Here is a 21,666-nt window from a genome sequence, read left to right on the forward strand (position 1 = left end):
GTTGCTTTCATTTTGGTTCAAAAATTTCACTTTTCCCAGGAATGGCTTTTTGTAGGTCAAACCTGCTCCTTCTGTAGTGATCTGGATCTCCAGACTTGAATACCTGAGATTTGGCACTCAGAAGATTCCAAATTTAATTGTTCATCCACACATACATAGGTGTATAATAATTAGAGGAGAGCACCATGAACACTGATCCAGTTGTCCCACTCTCATCTTTAAGCCATTCATTAAACACTATTCTTATTCCCTCTGCCATGGCTCAGCTGGATATCCATTGGTTCCTCTTTTTAAAATTGGATTAAAAGATGCTAATTCTCCTCAGCAGGTTCCCCACCCCCCACCCCCGTTCATCTTATTTTATTCTTGACAGTAATATAATTTTACTTTTTCCTTTCCTGTTCCAAGTTTCTCTCCAGCTTTACCCAGGCCCCTGGCGTTGGGCACCCAGGCCCCTGGCGTTGGGCACCCAGGCCCCTGGCGTTGGGCACCCAGGCCCCTGGCGTTGGGCACCCAGGCCCCTGGCGTTGGGCACCCAGGCCCCTGGCGTTGGGCACCCAGGCCCCTGGCGTTGGGCACCCAGGCCCCTGGCGTTGGGCACCCAGGCCCCTGGCGTTGGGCACCCAGGCCCCTGGCGTTGGGCACCCAGGCCCCTGGCGTTGGGCACCCAGGCCCCTGGCGTTGGGCACCCAGGCCCCTGGCGTTGGGCACCCAGGCCCCTGGCGTTGGGCACCCAGGCCCCTGGCGTTGGGCACCCAGGCCCCTGGCGTTGGGCACCCAGGCCCCTGGCGTTGGGCACCCAGGCCCCTGGCGTTGGGCACCCAGGCCCCTGGCGTTGGGCACCCAGGCCCCTGGCGTTGGGCACCCAGGCCCCTGGCGTTGGGCACCCAGGCCCCTGGCGTTGGGCACCCAGGCCCCTGGCGTTGGGCACCCAGGCCCCTGGCGTTGGGCACCCAGGCCCCTGGCGTTGGGCACCCAGGCCCCTGGCGTTGGGCACCCAGGCCCCTGGCGTTGGGCACCCAGGCCCCTGGCGTTGGGCACCCAGGCCCCTGGCGTTGGGCACCCAGGCCCCTGGCGTTGGGCACCCAGGCCCCTGGCGTTGGGCACCCAGGCCCCTGGCGTTGGGCACCCAGGCCCCTGGCGTTGGGCACCCAGGCCCCTGGCGTTGGGCACCCAGGCCCCTGGCGTTGGGCACCCAGGCCCCTGGCGTTGGGCACCCAGGCCCCTGGCGTTGGGCACCCAGGCCCCTGGCGTTGGGCACCCAGGCCCCTGGCGTTGGGCACCCAGGCCCCTGGCGTTGGGCACCCAGGCCCCTGGCGTTGGGCACCCAGGCCCCTGGCGTTGGGCACCCAGGCCCCTGGCGTTGGGCACCCAGGCCCCTGGCGTTGGGCACCCAGGCCCCTGGCGTTGGGCACCCAGGCCCCTGGCGTTGGGCACCCAGGCCCCTGGCGTTGGGCACCCAGGCCCCTGGCGTTGGGCACCCAGGCCCCTGGCGTTGGGCACCCAGGCCCCTGGCGTTGGGCACCCAGGCCCCTGGCGTTGGGCACCCAGGCCCCTGGCGTTGGGCACCCAGGCCCCTGGCGTTGGGCACCCAGGCCCCTGGCGTTGGGCACCCAGGCCCCTGGCGTTGGGCACCCAGGCCCCTGGCGTTGGGCACCCAGGCCCCTGGCGTTGGGCACCCAGGCCCCTGGCGTTGGGCACCCAGGCCCCTGGCGTTGGGCACCCAGGCCCCTGGCGTTGGGCACCCAGGCCCCTGGCGTTGGGCACCCAGGCCCCTGGCGTTGGGCACCCAGGCCCCTGGCGTTGGGCACCCAGGCCCCTGGCGTTGGGCACCCAGGCCCCTGGCGTTGGGCACCCAGGCCCCTGGCGTTGGGCACCCAGGCCCCTGGCGTTGGGCACCCAGGCCCCTGGCGTTGGGCACCCAGGCCCCTGGCGTTGGGCACCCAGGCCCCTGGCGTTGGGCACCCAGGCCCCTGGCGTTGGGCACCCAGGCCCCTGGCGTTGGGCACCCAGGCCCCTGGCGTTGGGCACCCAGGCCCCTGGCGTTGGGCACCCAGGCCCCTGGCGTTGGGCACCCAGGCCCCTGGCGTTGGGCACCCAGGCCCCTGGCGTTGGGCACCCAGGCCCCTGGCGTTGGGCACCCAGGCCCCTGGCGTTGGGCACCCAGGCCCCTGGCGTTGGGCACCCAGGCCCCTGGCGTTGGGCACCCAGGCCCCTGGCGTTGGGCACCCAGGCCCCTGGCGTTGGGCACCCAGGCCCCTGGCGTTGGGCACCCAGGCCCCTGGCGTTGGGCACCCAGGCCCCTGGCGTTGGGCACCCAGGCCCCTGGCGTTGGGCACCCAGGCCCCTGGCGTTGGGCACCCAGGCCCCTGGCGTTGGGCACCCAGGCCCCTGGCGTTGGGCACCCAGGCCCCTGGCGTTGGGCACCCAGGCCCCTGGCGTTGGGCACCCAGGCCCCTGGCGTTGGGCACCCAGGCCCCTGGCGTTGGGCACCCAGGCCCCTGGCGTTGGGCACCCAGGCCCCTGGCGTTGGGCACCCAGGCCCCTGGCGTTGGGCACCCAGGCCCCTGGCGTTGGGCACCCAGGCCCCTGGCGTTGGGCACCCAGGCCCCTGGCGTTGGGCACCCAGGCCCCTGGCGTTGGGCACCCAGGCCCCTGGCGTTGGGCACCCAGGCCCCTGGCGTTGGGCACCCAGGCCCCTGGCGTTGGGCACCCAGGCCCCTGGCGTTGGGCACCCAGGCCCCTGGCGTTGGGCACCCAGGCCCCTGGCGTTGGGCACCCAGGCCCCTGGCGTTGGGCACCCAGGCCCCTGGCGTTGGGCACCCAGGCCCCTGGCGTTGGGCACCCAGGCCCCTGGCGTTGGGCACCCAGGCCCCTGGCGTTGGGCACCCAGGCCCCTGGCGTTGGGCACCCAGGCCCCTGGCGTTGGGCACCCAGGCCCCTGGCGTTGGGCACCCAGGCCCCTGGCGTTGGGCACCCAGGCCCCTGGCGTTGGGCACCCAGGCCCCTGGCGTTGGGCACCCAGGCCCCTGGCGTTGGGCACCCAGGCCCCTGGCGTTGGGCACCCAGGCCCCTGGCGTTGGGCACCCAGGCCCCTGGCGTTGGGCACCCAGGCCCCTGGCGTTGGGCACCCAGGCCCCTGGCGTTGGGCACCCAGGCCCCTGGCGTTGGGCACCCAGGCCCCTGGCGTTGGGCACCCAGGCCCCTGGCGTTGGGCACCCAGGCCCCTGGCGTTGGGCACCCAGGCCCCTGGCGTTGGGCACCCAGGCCCCTGGCGTTGGGCACCCAGGCCCCTGGCGTTGGGCACCCAGGCCCCTGGCGTTGGGCACCCAGGCCCCTGGCGTTGGGCACCCAGGCCCCTGGCGTTGGGCACCCAGGCCCCTGGCGTTGGGCACCCAGGCCCCTGGCGTTGGGCACCCAGGCCCCTGGCGTTGGGCACCCAGGCCCCTGGCGTTGGGCACCCAGGCCCCTGGCGTTGGGCACCCAGGCCCCTGGCGTTGGGCACCCAGGCCCCTGGCGTTGGGCACCCAGGCCCCTGGCGTTGGGCACCCAGGCCCCTGGCGTTGGGCACCCAGGCCCCTGGCGTTGGGCACCCAGGCCCCTGGCGTTGGGCACCCAGGCCCCTGGCGTTGGGCACCCAGGCCCCTGGCGTTGGGCACCCAGGCCCCTGGCGTTGGGCACCCAGGCCCCTGGCGTTGGGCACCCAGGCCCCTGGCGTTGGGCACCCAGGCCCCTGGCGTTGGGCACCCAGGCCCCTGGCGTTGGGCACCCAGGCCCCTGGCGTTGGGCACCCAGGCCCCTGGCGTTGGGCACCCAGGCCCCTGGCGTTGGGCACCCAGGCCCCTGGCGTTGGGCACCCAGGCCCCTGGCGTTGGGCACCCAGGCCCCTGGCGTTGGGCACCCAGGCCCCTGGCGTTGGGCACCCAGGCCCCTGGCGTTGGGCACCCAGGCCCCTGGCGTTGGGCACCCAGGCCCCTGGCGTTGGGCACCCAGGCCCCTGGCATTGGGCACCCAGGCCCCTGGCGTTGGGCACCCAGGCCCCTGGCGTTGGGCACCCAGGCCCCTGGCGTTGGGCACCCAGGCCCCTGGCGTTGGGCACCCAGGCCCCTGGCGTTGGGCACCCAGGCCCCTGGCGTTGGGCACCCAGGCCCCTGGCGTTGGGCACCCAGGCCCCTGGCGTTGGGCACCCAGGCCCCTGGCGTTGGGCACCCAGGCCCCTGGCGTTGGGCACCCAGGCCCCTGGCGTTGGGCACCCAGGCCCCTGGCGTTGGGCACCCAGGCCCCTGGCGTTGGGCACCCAGGCCCCTGGCGTTGGGCACCCAGGCCCCTGGCGTTGGGCACCCAGGCCCCTGGCGTTGGGCACCCAGGCCCCTGGCGTTGGGCACCCAGGCCCCTGGCGTTGGGCACCCAGGCCCCTGGCGTTGGGCACCCAGGCCCCTGGCGTTGGGCACCCAGGCCCCTGGCGTTGGGCACCCAGGCCCCTGGCGTTGGGCACCCAGGCCCCTGGCGTTGGGCACCCAGGCCCCTGGCGTTGGGCACCCAGGCCCCTGGCGTTGGGCACCCAGGCCCCTGGCGTTGGGCACCCAGGCCCCTGGCGTTGGGCACCCAGGCCCCTGGCGTTGGGCACCCAGGCCCCTGGCGTTGGGCACCCAGGCCCCTGGCGTTGGGCACCCAGGCCCCTGGCGTTGGGCACCCAGGCCCCTGGCGTTGGGCACCCAGGCCCCTGGCGTTGGGCACCCAGGCCCCTGGCGTTGGGCACCCAGGCCCCTGGCGTTGGGCACCCAGGCCCCTGGCGTTGGGCACCCAGGCCCCTGGCGTTGGGCACCCAGGCCCCTGGCGTTGGGCACCCAGGCCCCTGGCGTTGGGCACCCAGGCCCCTGGCGTTGGGCACCCAGGCCCCTGGCGTTGGGCACCCAGGCCCCTGGCGTTGGGCACCCAGGCCCCTGGCGTTGGGCACCCAGGCCCCTGGCGTTGGGCACCCAGGCCCCTGGCGTTGGGCACCCAGGCCCCTGGCGTTGGGCACCCAGGCCCCTGGCGTTGGGCACCCAGGCCCCTGGCGTTGGGCACCCAGGCCCCTGGCGTTGGGCACCCAGGCCCCTGGCGTTGGGCACCCAGGCCCCTGGCGTTGGGCACCCAGGCCCCTGGCGTTGGGCACCCAGGCCCCTGGCGTTGGGCACCCAGGCCCCTGGCGTTGGGCACCCAGGCCCCTGGCGTTGGGCACCCAGGCCCCTGGCGTTGGGCACCCAGGCCCCTGGCGTTGGGCACCCAGGCCCCTGGCATTGGGAAAGCAACATAGCCTTTGGGACTTGCATTTGGAGACAACATTATCTATCCCTTGACTATACTATGTCTTTTCAATACTGCATCTTTAAATTCCCCCAAGCTTGCTCATTTGCAATGCTCTTGTCCCATATGTCATCAAATCCTTGTACCTACTGGATAACAAAAAGCGCTGGGGCTCCTCCGACATGACTACTGGCCACTATTACTGCTTCTCTTTGATTATATCTCTTGAATAACCAATTCTGCAGCACAGAATTAACTGCAGCTGATCTGTGCAATTTCTACAGCAATTTGCAGTTCTGCATTATTACTGAGGCCACATATTTAATTCTCTAAAAGTGACTTTTTCCCATTTTCAGCACAGAAGAACAAATTCAGAAAGAACTACCAAGTTCAAAAATTGCTGGCTCTCCAAGATTAATACCATCATAAAGTGCATTTATTCTGTGCTTCAGGGTACCATTCGGAGCAGAACCCCTTGAAATGCAAAAGCTTCCATTCCCTTGTTCAGTTATATTCTTCACCTTCCTGCCAATGGCAAATCTGTCTGCCTTGCAGCAGGCAAAAAGAAATTTGATGTTTTATTACAATGACCATAAAATGAATCTTGAATCTTATTAGTGAAATTTACTCATGGTTAGTGCACTGCTTTGGAACTTGTATCACAACTTCATTCCACACTATGCTTAACATCTTTTAGGTGCCTCATGAGAGACAAGAGCTATCCCTTCCATTGCTGGCATCTGTCTCCTCAATGTTCTCCAATCACTGCAGAGGAGGCAAAAATAAAAAGCATGAAAGCACAAAAAGGCTAGTTGGGTTTGCCAGTAACCACCTCAAAATGAGAGTTCACTATTTTCCCTCCAAAGGCATCCTCCAGTATTTTGTTAGAAAGACTTACTCTCTTGTGGTCTGGTGGTTGCTGTACAACCCTGCAAGGTGTCAAAGTGAAATTTTGCTTGAGGGTATACAAGAAGGACAGGTGGTTCTGGAAGGAGTGACATTTGAATGGGGATGGGACTATGTATGAAGAGGTGGAGGAATAGAATTGCAGTATACAAAAGTGCAATAGAAGCTCAGGAGGTCACACAGGATCCATAGAAAGTAAAAGGCAGTTGACGCTTTGGGCTCAAGCCTTACTGCAGGAATGAGGATTAGAATTACCCATATCTCTAGTGGGAGATTAGAATGAGAGAATGCACAGAAGGGGACCTCATCAGAATATGCTGTCAACAGTTCACAGACACTTATGATGTTCAATGCATGCCAGTTTCCATCCGAAAGATGTATGCCAGTGTTGGTCTCACTTCCTGCAAATAATCCAACAACCAGTTATTAAAATAATTAATTTTAAAAACACACCTCAAGGATTCCATATCATTATTCACCTCACCTCAGGTAGACCACAGAAGCAGTAACTTCTGAAAGAATACTTATAATTGTAAAATTTATAATTTATTGAAAGAAGGTTCAACCCCATCTACCAGGTAGTTTGCAAACGTCTCTGCAACAGGCATCAAATGATAAATACAAATATTGTATGGAATGATTTGCCTCATGCTAATATTGTCTGTTATAGGCCTCCTTGTGATGGTTCATCAGAATTAGTCAGGCTACACTCATATCATCCTCGTCACATCATTCATTCCATCATGACTACATTTTTCCAGCAAAGATCAATTCTCTCATGGCAAATAACACCTTTGTACATCTTAATCAATCCTGATACTTAAAAAGTAATCTCCCTCCCAGCTTTTGTTTAAGAGATGTGGCTGGATTCAAATTCAACTTTAAAATCGTAGCCAAAGAGATATGTAAAACTTTGCCGACAGCTTCCTTTGGAGGTTGTGTCATGGCTATACTGAAGTATAACAGTCAATCGTTATCTTGTCAATCTTAAATTATTTACTAACATTACCTGCCTGGGATCAGCCAATTCCCAGCTTTCACAATGAATAAAAGGTTTGCTTTCTTTCAAAAGATGCAATTTCCTTGCTTGCACCTCAGAGGTAGCCACAAAGTACTATGTTTCAAAGCCCCCAAGCAAAAAAATGAAAGTAATACAGTACCTGGAACTCATCAAGGCGATGCTTAAAAGAGGATGCATATGCTGGAATCAAGAGCAAAAAAAAAACTCCTGGAAGAAATGGACAGTCATTGATTTGGGACAAGGCCATGTTTAGATCGTTTGTTAATGGATCTGCTTGTATTGAAGGCATAACTTTTGGAGGAAGTGGTCTTGAGGATGAAACCACTGCAGTTACTAATGAGCGTTAGCTCTCAATAAATATCTTTCTTTGATAAGTACCTCCACAAATGGGGTACGAAAATTCCATGATATGGATTTGGTCTCTTTAAATGAAATGGCAATATTAAGCTTCCAAGTATCTCTTGCTTATGCAAGTAGCAGAGAGCAAGGCTGCTTCACTACCTTGAATTGTCAATGTGCAATTAACAACCATCCATGAGGAAACATTGTTTGTCAAAAGGAAAGTGGTCAAAGGTGAGGTTTGGTGTACACAAACTTTCTTCTGATGTCAATATAATTAACTTACTTTGAAACAACCCTCATAATGGGCATAATGAAGAGCACAGCCATAGCACTATTTTCAAAGCTGGGGCACTCATTCATCTTTTATCATGCTAAATGAAAATTCCTTAGTATTTACATCTAAATAGGTTGTGATCTCTCCATGTTGCAAGTCTGACACAGGTGTTTTGGAGTACTGTACAGTTGCTGTTTAATGCATCAGTTTATCTCTACCGATCATGGTCCCTCGTTGCTCATACAAAATTACTCTACATTTCACATTTATGCTGAATAAAGTTTACAAATTAGAAAAAATATAATGTTAATGAACATTAATAATATACTCTTTACAAAACCATATTGCTTCCTAATTGTTCAAGCTTTTCAAAAGGCTTCAATGTTACTAAATACTCTGAGGCTTGTGCTAGGCTGCTCCTTTCCATGGTAGGGGAAGAAGAATTCCATGCTCAACCCCCAGAATTTGCTCTTTCTCTGGAAGGACTTGCTTCCATTTCCTGCATTATAGCAGTGGCAAATTAGTGGCACAAATGAGGCAATTGCTTGAGAATTGTGATGGGAAAAGATAGCCTGAGGACTTTGACTCTCAGATGCCACTAGAACTCCTTTGTAACAGGGCACACAACATGACCTAGTTTGTGTCAGATCAGACCTTTGCCCATTTTGGCCAAAGAATCTTCCCTCTTTCATGCAGAACAGCAACCTGCTTACACAGGAGATGGAAGCACATGGCTAAATAATAGCAGAACTATGATGACCTCAAGCCTGCATCTCCATTATATCTGCTCTAATATTAATGAAGAGTATAGAAGTGCACCTCAACTCCTGGCTTCATCTGACCTCTTGAAAGATGTGAAAGGAATGGATTCCCCCATGTCTTCAGTCATCATTAAATTTTGCTTCAATAGGCTGGAAAGTGTCCAAGCTTTTCACCGTACATCTTATCTAGCCTTTCTCTGCAGTGAGAGTCATCTCTCCTTGGAAATGTAGCCTCTAAATTATGTTCTGGCCTCTTTATAACCAAGGTGCACTTACCAGGGATAGAGGCAATGTGCAGGGTGTTCTTCTGCCAGTACATCATCTTTAAGCTCCTGCTCCTCCACAGCCTGCAAGGGTAAGGACAGAAACAAAACCATTTCAATAATGACAAAATACTCCCTTTGTAGGAAATATCCAGCTTGAATGCAGGATGTTTTAAAGGTTGTTTTAAATACAAGAATGAGTGATGTTGAGGACAGCAAGATCACAATATAATAATGAGTTTATTGTCATATACATTGTACAACATATTTGCATCAAAATTCTTACTTGCTGCAGTCAAGCAGGTACTTTATGAAGAAAAATGTCAATGGTATACATAATTGGATTAAAGAGACAATAAATACACATAGACAATAAATATTCAGTTATCTGCTGCAAAAAAAAGTGACTTTGGAATAGCGCTGAGTCCTTTGGGAGGTATTGGAGCAGTCCATGATTAGTGTAACAAAAGGGGAGGATCAAGAGCCCGATACCTGTTGAAAATAAATTGTTCTTGAACCTAGAGGTACTGATTTACTGGTGTCTGCACCTTCTGCCTGAAAGTTGGAGTGAAAAGGGGTTGTGACTGGGGGATGGGGGTCCTTTTTGATGTTGGCCACTTTTTTGAGCCAGCACCTCACATAGATTTATTTAATGTATTTAAATGTCAGAGTTTGTGATTGACCCTGGCTATGCTTGCTACCTTCTGGTGCCTTCTTTATTCTTGGGCTTTCAAATTACAACACGAGGCTATGATGCAACCAACTAGTGTACATTCCACCATACACTACATATATTGTGCTCTCCTCAGGAGACCCTGATCCATTAGGTTCAGGAACAGGTGCCGTTCCTTGCAGTCATGGGCTGTTTAAAAACTCCTGGCATAACTGGTTTACCTGATGAGTGCCTGCTGTTTCTGAGGGTAGAAAGAAGATGTCTCTACGAGGCCTTTGTGATTGGAGCAGAGGCAGAGAGAGGGTGAAATAGAAGGAAAACTAAATTCTGTGTGTGAAGGAAAGAATGAGTGACTGAGTGACTATGGCATTGCAGAAAGCAGCACCACATCTCAGTAGTGAATGCAAAACACTGAGCTCTCATCTTTTAAATATTTAAGGACAGGATACATTTTTCTCCACATTTCATTTCTGAAGATGAGCTCAGCTAGTGTACCTGTCTGGAACTAGAGGTGATTATTTCTGGCACTTCCAGCAAAAGTTACGACTCTTCTCTTGTGGACCACAATCCATGAAGGGGAAGAAAAATGCTCATTGCTGCCCACCATCCCACCCATACCATTTACACAAAGGACCAATTGCAATGTTTGTTATGGGCTGCATGAATGAATTGCACAAGTTCCTTTAAGTCTTAATGTTGCAGCTGATTGGCTATATGCCAACAACTGGACAAAATTCAATACACCTCATCTTTATGGACTCGACATTTTCCAAAGGAAGAAAGAATTTGGAAAAAAATGCTTTCTCAGTTGTACTGAGCCAATGCCTGAAACCTTTTGGGAACAAATGAAATTCAAGGGTAATCTTAGTTTGTTGAATTACACATGATTGAGTCCCCAGCCCCAGCTCTCCAAACTGATACGAGCATTTTATTTCTCTTCCAAAAGAAGACCGTGGACATTCTGCATAAGACACATAGAAACTCTACATGGATTGCTCAGCTCTTGTCTGACACTGTTTCAATGCTATGACAATTGTCAACCAAACACAAAAATTGCATTCTGCTCAGATATAATTAATTTTACCTATTGAAGACCAAGATTTTAACACTTCTGTAGTAAGTAGGAATCATGTTGTAGGTGACAACATCCATGTTAAATTTATGTTCATTACAATTACTGGTAATTTTTAAGATTGCCAGACAATTTATTTTTCATTTCTCTAGATGCTGATCTATTTTTTGTGAGAAAATTATATCAAGTAATATCACAAGAGATTTTAAAACTTTGAAAGAGAATTTAGCTGAGTTTTCAATCAGAGCAAATTGTTAGCATCACAAAGAAAACTGATATTAATTGTTTAAAAAATAGCCCTATTGGAGACCTTTGGTGAAAACTGCTCAGCTACTTGTACATAGCAGGGATTGCAAAAACAAGTTTTAAAATCCATGAGGAATTTCTTAAATTCAACCGTCATCGGTGGAGTCTGTGTGCACAATGGCACATGCATTTATAAAAAAAAGTGAAGTTATTACTAAATCACAGGCAACATGTAGGGCTAAAATGGTAGCTGCATTTTATACTACATCATTAGTGCTGGTGTAAAATATATACTAACTGCTTGCTCAGTTTGGTAGTGATACAGCCCTCACCACCAATTACACCACAACTTCATCCCTCACTCCACTAACGTACTCTTTCAAACTCCTCATTCGGTTCCTTTTTTAATCAATTCTCTGCCAGCTGCAGGAAATTACATCCAGAGTTTTCTCTGCAACTTTTATCTTCCAACACATTCATATTTGTTATTTTGATCTTATCCTATTGTGCTCTACCCTTCTAAATCCACTTCCATGTTTCACCTCTGTTCATTAAATCTCTCTTACCTGTATTGTGAATAACTCCCCCCTTAACATTCTCTTCAACATCTTGTGATTTTGATAATAAACAGGGCAAGTTTTGATCCTTCTCTGACCAGGCATATCATCACACCCAAAATTGTTTCAATCATGGGACATAGGTACCATTAGCATGGTCTGCATTTACTCATTTTCTTTCAATAAAGGCTCACTGAGCATGCGTGGCTCGCTGTGTTATTAAGGGACAGTCAGAGTTAATTATATTGCAATGGTTCCAATACCACATGTGGCTGGGTTTGACAACGATGGTAGATTTCATTCTTTCAAAGGGTGACAGTGAACCAAATGGGAAGCTCCTTAGTTATTATTATTGCTGATAGTATTTTTATTCCAGATTTATTGAATTACTTACAGCAAATTTCTCAGCTATAATAATGGAATTTGAGCTAATTTTCCCAGATCAAAAGTTCTAGACTATATAAATTTGCTCAATAGTGCTCATTTTCCATCATTCTCCCTTCACACACAGCAAAATGCCAGTGTCCAATACTATCAATCCTTCCTGTCCTCCTCCCACCTAGTTCTCTTGTCTATGGATAACAAATACAGTGATCTTGACAGGTAAGACATCAAATGCCAGAACTGCATGAACCACATCAAGATCTATACTCTTCTACACAAGCAATGCAAAAACCTTTCCTTTTCTTTCAACCTTGCTTCATATTCTTTCTATACTCAGAACCCAAACTATTGAGATGGATGAAATGTTTCATTAGCACCCAAAAGCAGTCACCTGCTCAGCTGTCTCTTGTCCATAAAGCCAAACCACCCCTCTCCTGATTTTATTGCTACTTCAGACTGCCAACACTCCTTTAAACCCATTCCCAATGAAATTCAGACCACTCAACCTACCTGCTTGGCTCTATTGTCAATGATCCCTCACTCCAGGTATTGTCCACAAGCCTTTTAAAGCCAGTATCATTATTTTCCACTTCTAAAACTTCACACTCAATCTTTCTGACATCTCCAATATGAGGTCATCTCCTTCTTTTCTCTCAATTCCTTGAAAGGTTTCTCCTTTTCCTATTTGAATCTATTTTGGCTCCAATCCATCTCAAAACAGAAATCACAAAACAATATTCTGTTGTTACACATTTCCTCCCTTCTTTGTCCTCAGTCTTTTTTCAACCTACAATACAATCAAACAAATTTAACTCTGATAATATCTCCTTTACACCGTTCACTTTGATTTACTTAAGTAACTGATTAAAAACCAACCCATCTCAATAATCTTCCATTATTCAGTCAAAACTCTGCTGCACGTTCACTCGCCAAGATTTGCTCCTCACTCTCTTCCTCACCTTTCTGTTATTTCAGTTCCTTAACCCTTTGGACTCCGGCATTCCATGGGAATAAAACTGGTCCCAGTCCCAGAAAATGGGGATACAGAGCATATGTGCTTGTTGGGACAGTGATAATTCTATAGTAGTTTGAAGATTTGTAATACATTTAAATTCTTTTGTAATTCACCCCGATATTGTACCTTTTCCAGCCTCATTTCCCATCACCACCCCAACCCACAAAAATCAGATCCCCTTCTTTCAACAATTCACTGTCTTGAGATAATGTGGCCTTCTGTGGAAATTGCTCTTTAAACATATGCTCCTTCCATTTTCCCCACATCCTTTGTTAGTAAAAATATGGTTTCTGATTTAGTCACAATAAATTGTATCTTAATTAATTTAATTATTTTAAAGCATCGTTGAAAATGTATTTAAATAGGTTCCTGCATCAAACAACAATATTGAACCCAATTTTGTTTTTGCTCTTTAAAATATTCATTAAACTGTTAACATCTATCCAAAGCTGCAACAAAAAGAAGAAAATATCAGCAGTCAAAAACTTCCCTTTTCCTTGTATACCCATGTAATAATCTGGCTTTCCTCAGACTTGAGGAGATTTTTTTTGTTTTGCCCATCCCCCAAAATGATTGATTCATTACTGCCTCAACAGCAAGTCTCAGCAAATTATTCATTCCTGGGTTGCCATTAGATACACTTGACCTTATTTTTTGTCCCTCAAAAGAAAGCATAAGAAACCAATGATCACAGAATAATAATCAAAAATAAGAACCCAGACAATCTCCAGGCAGACAAAGAAACATTGCAGCACCTTACCAGTGCAGTGTCTGAAATAGGTGATTCAAAGCTCAGTGATTCAATTGATCTGTCTGGTATAACAGTGCAACTGAGAAAGCACTTCCTCTTCTTTTAAAAAGAAGCAATAAAGAAAAACAGATTTATTTATTTCATCCAATGTGTGCTTATACACAATGTATTCAGCATAAAGAAAATAGAGTGAAATAAACCCTTTTTTCTGGAATGTTAATTCACTTGGAGGATACATTAATCTCATTTAAAAATACTGTAAATGCCAGATACAAATTCCTTAGATTATAGAATTGTACACATGGCTGCTCATCATTCTCGGCTTGAAATTATGTTTACTTTTGTGGTTATTTTCTTCTGTATCAAGCTCCCTAAATATTTTGCACATCACTCTAGACAACATCATAGACTGGAAGTTAACCTTTCCTTCTCGGCTGTGAGTGCTTTAAATAATTATACAAAAGCATAGATTATTTAAGAAGAATGTCAAATGTTAATAGCTCATTTCATAAATTCCTTCATGGCATTTACAGAACCCTCTCATCCTAAAATCAGATTATCTGCAAAATAAAATGTTAGAGACTACTCGGTTTATTCTCTGTAAAAATGCTAACACTAACTGTATATTCAACTCTGCTCAGTCATTTGGTTTAAATTGCTCACTACAAATAATTATTGTACAAAAAAGGTACCGCATTGATTTTAGCATGCACCGTGTTGCCAACCAGATAGAAATTGCTAGCCAGTCATAGGCACATTATCCATATGTTTGATCAAAAACACTGTACTACAATTCAGATAAATATATTTTGCAGACATTTATTTCGACACAACCACAATTCGTAGCAGAGCTTTATAGAATGTATCCTTTGCCTCGAATCAGAAGATCCATGCTTTGAACCCTGATGGATTCTGGGCTGGCTGGAACTCAGTTTACATATTATTCACCTCCCCTCATGCATTGTTTGTGGCAATCTACAAATCTTTCCCACCATATCAAGAGCACTGTCATATTGAATGGCATAAGGACTAGGCACAGAAGCAGCTTTCACATTCAACTTCCTAATCAGCTTGTAAAGTCTACAATTACACTAATTTGACTATATGAAAACTAATTCTGAATTTAAACCTAACATTTTAATGCATCTTCATCCAGCAATTCCAAGCATTGTTTTGATGCCCAGAGTGATAGCTGAGTATAGCGACTCACATAATAAAACCACCCAGACGTGGTTAGCCACAGGCTTTTCTTTTCCATTATTTTGTTAGTGTTTGTGTGTAGAAGTTTCTTGTCTTGAGTTTGGATTGTTTTAATCTACTGGCCCGGAGCAATTATTCCAATTATTTCAGCCAGCCAGGCTGACAGCTCCTGCCAGAATTTATCAGTATACGTGACGTGTGATGCTAAACTTTGCGACTTCCATATAACTACAAAAGTCCAAACTTACTGACTTGAGTACTGCCAGCCATTTCCTGACTGTGCCGAGACACAACTCACTGTGGACTCCAAATGGAAACATCTTGCTGAGATTCTCCACTGTCATTTACAATATTGATAAGAATTAGTGCTAAGAGGGACCATTTTGGGATTTTATTATAAAGAGAGAACTATGTTATCCACAGTGGTTATTATGCTGGGAACTTGGCATGATCCCCATTGCTGTGTGCAGATGTGGCAGGAACCCAGTGGAAGTTCCATTCCTTTTTGGTGTTCCTGCAACAAAATTGTTACAGAGATTGTTTCATTGAGTGGCTTGGAATGGAGACATTGTCCAATCGCTGTCTGTGAGGGCTAGTGTTGGATGGGTTGGGATGAGCAGTGCAGCCTGTCAGCTTTATGCTGTGGGGTTCAGGGCTATACTCGGGTTGTCATGGTGAGTACAGGTAATTGCTGGGAACCAGTAGCACAGCTCCCTATGTTGACAAATCACCAGATCCCACAATATGTCTCAATGTTTCTTGTTAGATGTGTGGGAAGCTGCTGTCTCCATCTCTCTATGATCGTACCCAAAAGGAGCTGATGAAAGGGACTGTAAAATCCCTCTACATTTGGAGCAGATTCTGCCAGTCCCCATCAGTCCTGTGTTGCTCAACTCTGTTCTGAGCAACGGCACTACTCATTTCAACCCATACATGCATCTCAGCATGTTGGTCCTGCGAAGAAATCCTGAATACTAAGTGAGGTGAGGTGAAGTGCCAGTATATTATTTTAAAGCAATATTGAAATTAAATCTTGCAATATAAATGCAAATGAAGTAATGGAAATATTCTCCAAACCAACAGAATAATCTCAATTTTCTTTCAATGCTAATATGCACATAGTGACAGAGTGTTATAAACAAGGTTACAACTGCAGAATAATGTATGGTAGCTTCTCTTGCCTATTTTATACCCTTTAAACATGTCAAACGCTCCACAGGTTAGATCTTTCTTGTCTTCTCCTTGACGTTTCTTGATCTTTTGCAAGAATTGAGAAATATGCAAAAGACCAAGCTACAATGTACCAGTTAAAAAAAAAGCAGAAAAGATGAGTGTGAAACAATTTTAAACTACAAAGTTTAAAAATTAGCAGACTAAAAAACAGAATATGAGCTGTCTGGATTTAGAATAAAGAAGGAAAATACAATTTAGTATGATTAAAATTGAGAAATTGTATTATTTTTCAGCCAAATCTACAGCACCACTGAAATCCTTTTAGGGAATCTCAGTTGTGTTCTACAAGCCAGGTGTTTTTGTGAAAGTAGTTTGAGTTCATTTGTCCTCAAACTCTGCTTGCAACCACAACCTTCCCCAGAATGTCATCTAAAAAAAATCATTATTGCTGACATCTAATTCATGCTTCTAAGGGTCCATTCATTAGAAACATGTGCCTCTAGTCACCTCTCACAATAGAGAGAGAGAGAGAAAAAAAAAAATCACAAAGTGGTTCTTTGTTCTTTCCATTTCTCAAAAGCTTAATTGGGGAAAAAAGTTTCATGCACTAATATTTTGACAGCACTTGTCACACTCACTGTGCATCTTATTAAGAGCAAATCAACCAAAATGGGTTCATACTTCTACCTGGGTCTCAGATTGGATGAAATTCTACACATTTTCATACTAGGGGCAGCATGGTAAATTGGGTGCCAAAGACTTGTGGGCCAAAATGGCCTGTTACCGTGCTGTATTTCTAAATTTAAAGTTTAAAAATTGAATTTGTATACTGTGTGTTTCGATTGATGTAATTACAATGATTAGAAACATAAGTAAAAATGGAAAGCTTACAAATATGTAGTTACTCTCAACTTTGTCAATAGCACTTGCCATCTTGGGAAAGCTGCCAAAATAAAGGACCCAGTCCACACACCTCTCACCTCTTGTCAGGCAGAAGGTACATGTGCTTGAAAACATGAATATCCATGGGAAGTTTTGTATCCTGTAGTTAATTAACACTAAAATGGATCTCTCACTAGTCAAAAATGATGTCCTTGCATTGTTTATAATTGTATTTCTCTCTTTACCTGCAATTTGATTTTGAAACACTTTATCTTGTACTATTTGACTTATTGTAACACTAATTTTGTTTGTTATTATACTACCTGCTGCTGTGAAAGTTGGCTTGCCCTGATAGTACACAAAACAATCTCTTTTAACTGCATCAAGATTTAAATGATTGTCATGTATGCAAGACTGATTGAAGACATTTCAAAGAGATTGAGTGGCAGAATCTCATTCCACATGATAATAAACAATCACATTCCAAATGTAATATTTTGGATTTACTGTTTGAAACAAACAAGTCCATCAACTTGCATTTCCATATCATGTCTCCTTTCCCTGTTGCAACTCACTCACTTCATTATATTGTTGATTAAAACCAGAATATAATGAAGCAATGAAAAAAGTGTTCCATTTCCTTCCATCTTTCAGCAGCCCAACGTTTTTCCTTGCAAGTTAGGTTCAGTATTGACGCTCATTCCATTGATCACACCAGAAATTGCCCGAGTGGATGCACTAATTTAACTTTAATCCAGTTGAAAATTCATTTTAATAGTGAGCCATCCAGAAATAGAAGGTTAACAAGGCAAGTATCAGTTCATGAAACAATCACTTTGAGAAAAGCGAATACAATTTCACATAAAATATTAAAAATAACAAGGTTAAATTATGAAATGTGCAAAACTTGCCAATATAGAAAATTCAATGTTCAAGGAAAAGTAAAGGATGAACAAGATTTGTGGCAAGTACAAACCTTCTTTGATCCCCCACCATATTTTCTGGATAATAGAACACTCTGGCCATTAAATAGATCTCACACGATGAATAGATGTTAATTCTGGAAACTGAGCCTGTATCTATAATATGAACCAATTACTCTACATGTACTTTATTTTTCAACAAAACACCAGACATTTGGCAAGAGCCAAATGATTACTCCTATAACTGCAAGACTTACAAATGGTACACATTCCTCCACAAATGTTTCATATACATGTAAATAAAACAGGTTTCTTAAACAGGAATTTTAGAAAATTAATAGTTTCCAATACATTAAAAAAAAATAACTGAACAGGTTTGGCAAAAATTCTATTTCATACTGGTTCCCATCAGATACTTCCATTATTAACTCTGCCTGTAGGACCTTAATATTTTATTCTGCTTGGAAAAATAATTTTGTTCAAACTTCCAAAACCCACTAATTAGGAATGATTCTGATTTTTTTATATATATATATATATATATATATATATATATATACACAGAATAACTACAACAACAAATATTGCACAAAAGGTAGCCATTTGGCCCACTGAGCTCTTCAAAACATTCTATCATATTTCTCCCAGTCTCTTGATCTTTTCCTGAAACCCCACTAATTCTTCCATTCCTCCATTATAGTGTTACTATTCAAAATTCTTTTACCATTTATCAGACAATACTGGTTAAAATATCTCATTCACTCTGATTCTGCCAATTCACTTCAATCTATTTCCTCTGGTTATCAGTGAAAACATTTTTTCCTCAATTACTATAACCATATAACCGTTTTGTCGGCGCTTCATCTGTTCTACTTTTTTCAAAGAAACCACCAATTCTTATTTGCTGATACAAAAAAGACCAAAGTATATTTTACAGATTTGTTCAAGACCATTAAAAAACTATATTAACAGATTTATGACTATAGTGAAACACAAAAATCTGCAAATGCAGTGATTGTAGTAAAAACACACAGAAATGCTGAAGGAACTCAGCCAGTCTTGCAGCTTCTAAAGAAGGACGAGATATCTTACCGACGATTCGGGCCTGAGCCCTTCATCAAGGAATAAGAACAAGAAGTCATCTGAATTAAAGACTGAAGACTGATGGGGGGAGGAGCCCAGACTAACACAAGGTGTTCATTGGATATGATAAGAGGAGAGGTGAGAATTGACTTTGGCTCTGTGAAAGGAGACAGAGAGAGAGAAAGGGGGTGCAGGTGGGGGAAGAGATGGAAAGGCCACAGGGAAGAAGGGGGTGGGTTTTAATGGAAACCAGAGAAGTAGATGTAAAGGTAATCAAGTTGGAGGGAGGTTTATGACTATTATACATGATGTTCTAAAGGACTTTCATTAACAATAGTGCCAAGATCACAAGTCTTTCTCAAGATAATTAAAGAAAAAGTGAAAAGTTGAGTGCAGAGCAGTGACTTCTTTCATTTCACAAATTCTCCACAACATCTTCAACAAGTCAACAAATTTGGCTAAGCAAAGTATTACCCAATTCATCATCTAAACATTCTTTTGAAAACTCAGAAAAGGTCCTCAAATCAAATGACCACTCCCAGCAAAAGGAAAGCATTCAACAAATCCAAACCAAGAAATAAGGCAATAGAGGGGAGGGAAAGAGGAGAATCAAGTCGCTTACAATTCCTGTTCAATCAAGTGCATCTTTACACATGCATCATGTCTGATGCAAAGATCACAGAATCTTGCTAAATCATACACTTACTTGACAAGCAAACATTCAAAAAGTGACCTTGGCTAAACTTCATCAGTCTTTTCGAGGCGAGAACTGTTATATCCTTCATTATCCTAACTGCGAGGTGAAAACAATGAAGTTGCTCTCTTTTGCTTTTGTGCATTCTCACTTCTGTCGAATTTTGCTTTTCATTTTGGCAACGCGCTTCTTAGTTAAACCGTACAAGATCTTATTGGGGTAACGAAGAGCACGGTCCAAAACCTTCTCTCGTCTCACGTGTGAAAGGAAAGAGACTTTCCACTCAGATATCCAGCCGGCCATCAAACTAGTCTCGTCTATATTTTGTTCTAAAAAAAAGATGTCCCGATGATTTACGGGGATTATTCCGGACACACACTTTTTGTCAAAGACAGATGTTGGCCAGATTTCATCTGGAAGCTCGTCGACCACCCAAAGCATGAGAAGATTTGCCGAACTTTCCCCGAGTTGTCACACACAGGGGGCTGCCCCGCCGCAGAATCGTCAGACTGCGAACCGAGTGACAGTTCGAGGAAGGGGGGAGGCCTGTTTAAATGAACGTCTGAGGAGACATTTTAACCACGAAATAAACCGTGACGCAACCACCAAGAGGGGTGTCGCTGTGCATTCGCTCATCGAACACGATCCCTGCAAGGTGCCTTTTGTTTTTCGTTACCTCAGAACAGTCACTTTCGGGAGGGCCGGTGCCCAGGGATCAGCTCACCGCTCCATTTGACCCGACATCACCAACTCGCGATGTGGAGGACGCCCGATGAGGGCGGGGAGAAAAAAAAAATTCGCGCCGGAAAGGGCGGGTTGGCACGGCGACTGCGATGGACAGGCGGATCACGCAATCGGCGGCGAGCGCATGCCTGATTGACAGGCGTTCCGAGCAATCATTCAGCAGGATGCAATAAAGAGCTGGGCGAAGGCCAAGCGGACTGATTTCATCCAATCAGACGGGCTGTTGTCACCATAGCGATAGAATTTCTCCGGGCTGGCGAGTTGATGTCATCCGCCATTGGTCGGCGCAGGAGGCGGTGGGCGGGCCGCTTTTAATTTCCGGTAGGGGTTGGGCTTGTGCCTCGGCCGGGAGGGGGGGGGGGGGTAGAGAAAAAAAAAGGGGCTTTATTTTCCACGGCGGTTGCAGGTTTTATTCTTGCTCTGGTGGAAGCTGCTTAAGTTGACAGCGAGATGGGAACTAGAGACGATGAATACGATTACCTCTTTAAAGGTAAGTGAATCACCATCCGTGAGGAGAGTGGCTTATTTGACTCGTACCAGATCTAGGCCTGAGGCTTTTGAGTCTTCAACCAAAGGGCACGAAGGAGCTCGTTTCGCTGTGGTCAAGTTTTGGGGGTTTTTTAAAATATAAATTTCCTCACTGGAGGCTTTTTGCCACCAGAAGGGAATGAGATGGGGCTGTCAGCAGGAGCTCCGACCTAGAGACCAAAAAAAAACACCCTCGCCCGCCCCCTCCCCAAAAAAAGCTGTAGTCTGCAACAAATAGGAAAGATCTGTTGGTCAGCCAATTTACAACCTGCAGAGGCAATCCAGTTGTCACTTCATCGCAGTTTAATTACGTAATAACGTGGCCTGGAATTATTTTAAATTAAAGTGTGTTAGCGAGTGCAGAGCCTTTTACATAATGCGTTATAAACTTTGTCCAAGTTACTCTTTTGTTTTAATACTACCCGCTGGTCCACAGAGCCATGCAATGAATTTGTCAGGCAGAGTTGGACTCTGTGAAGTGAACATTTTAACATCCAATCTTGTTAAGATGAACTATTTTAACGATACTGGTTGTATTAAGTAGGCACATGTAACGGATGAAGCATTGACCTGGTCATTTTTAGTGGACCAAGGCAGTTTAAAAAAAAAAATTAAAATATACAACGTTTGTGCCAATGCACGATGTCATCAGTTAACTTGCATATTTATGAACCATTTATTGCTGGTCTTTTCAGAATGCTTTTCCCCACAATCCAACTTTTTATCCACTTTACTGGGCCACTTTGTGCCCCTCAAAAAGATCAGTACCTTTTCCATGTGTGTAATCTCCTTCCATCTTGGGTGCTGTACCTCTGGTAGTCACTTGTCCTGTGTTTGTCCAGCGAGCTGGAGTGGCCTCTCCAGAGTGCAAGATAGGGCAGAGTTGAT

The 21,666-nt window shown here is 47.2% G+C and overlaps 3 protein-coding genes across 4 annotated transcripts in view; 1 reads left to right on the forward strand and 2 right to left on the reverse strand.

Annotated features, from left to right (window-relative positions):
• LOC138758683 (E3 ubiquitin-protein ligase MARCHF2-like) overlaps nt 1–20,321 on the reverse strand; it is a 56,877-nt gene extending 36,556 nt beyond the window's left edge. The window contains exons 1-2 of one of the 2 annotated variants that reach the window (XM_069927984.1): nt 20,183–20,316; nt 8,867–8,937 (exon numbers count right to left, since the gene is read on the reverse strand). The gene's annotated coding sequence lies outside the window, so the exon portion shown is untranslated. Of the gene's footprint in view, nt 1–8,866; nt 8,938–20,182 lie in introns of both variants that reach the window. The other variant, XM_069927985.1, reaches the window with a different exon arrangement.
• LOC138758695 (myelin expression factor 2-like) overlaps nt 1–21,666 on the reverse strand; it is a 179,255-nt gene that overhangs the window by 105,377 nt on the left and 52,212 nt on the right. The window lies entirely within an intron of this gene.
• LOC138758687 (ras-related protein Rab-11B) overlaps nt 20,600–21,666 on the forward strand; it is a 31,039-nt gene continuing 29,972 nt past the window's right edge. Inside the window, exon 1 of the mRNA XM_069927987.1 lies at nt 20,600–20,740. Within this exon, the coding sequence (XP_069784088.1) occupies nt 20,701–20,740 (40 nt within the window). The 5' untranslated portion in view covers nt 20,600–20,700. The remainder of the gene's footprint in view (nt 20,741–21,666) is intronic.

The sequence above is a fragment of the Narcine bancroftii genome, chromosome 3 (assembly GCF_036971445.1).
Source record: "Narcine bancroftii isolate sNarBan1 chromosome 3, sNarBan1.hap1, whole genome shotgun sequence".
Taxonomy (NCBI): Eukaryota; Metazoa; Chordata; class Chondrichthyes; order Torpediniformes; family Narcinidae; genus Narcine; species Narcine bancroftii.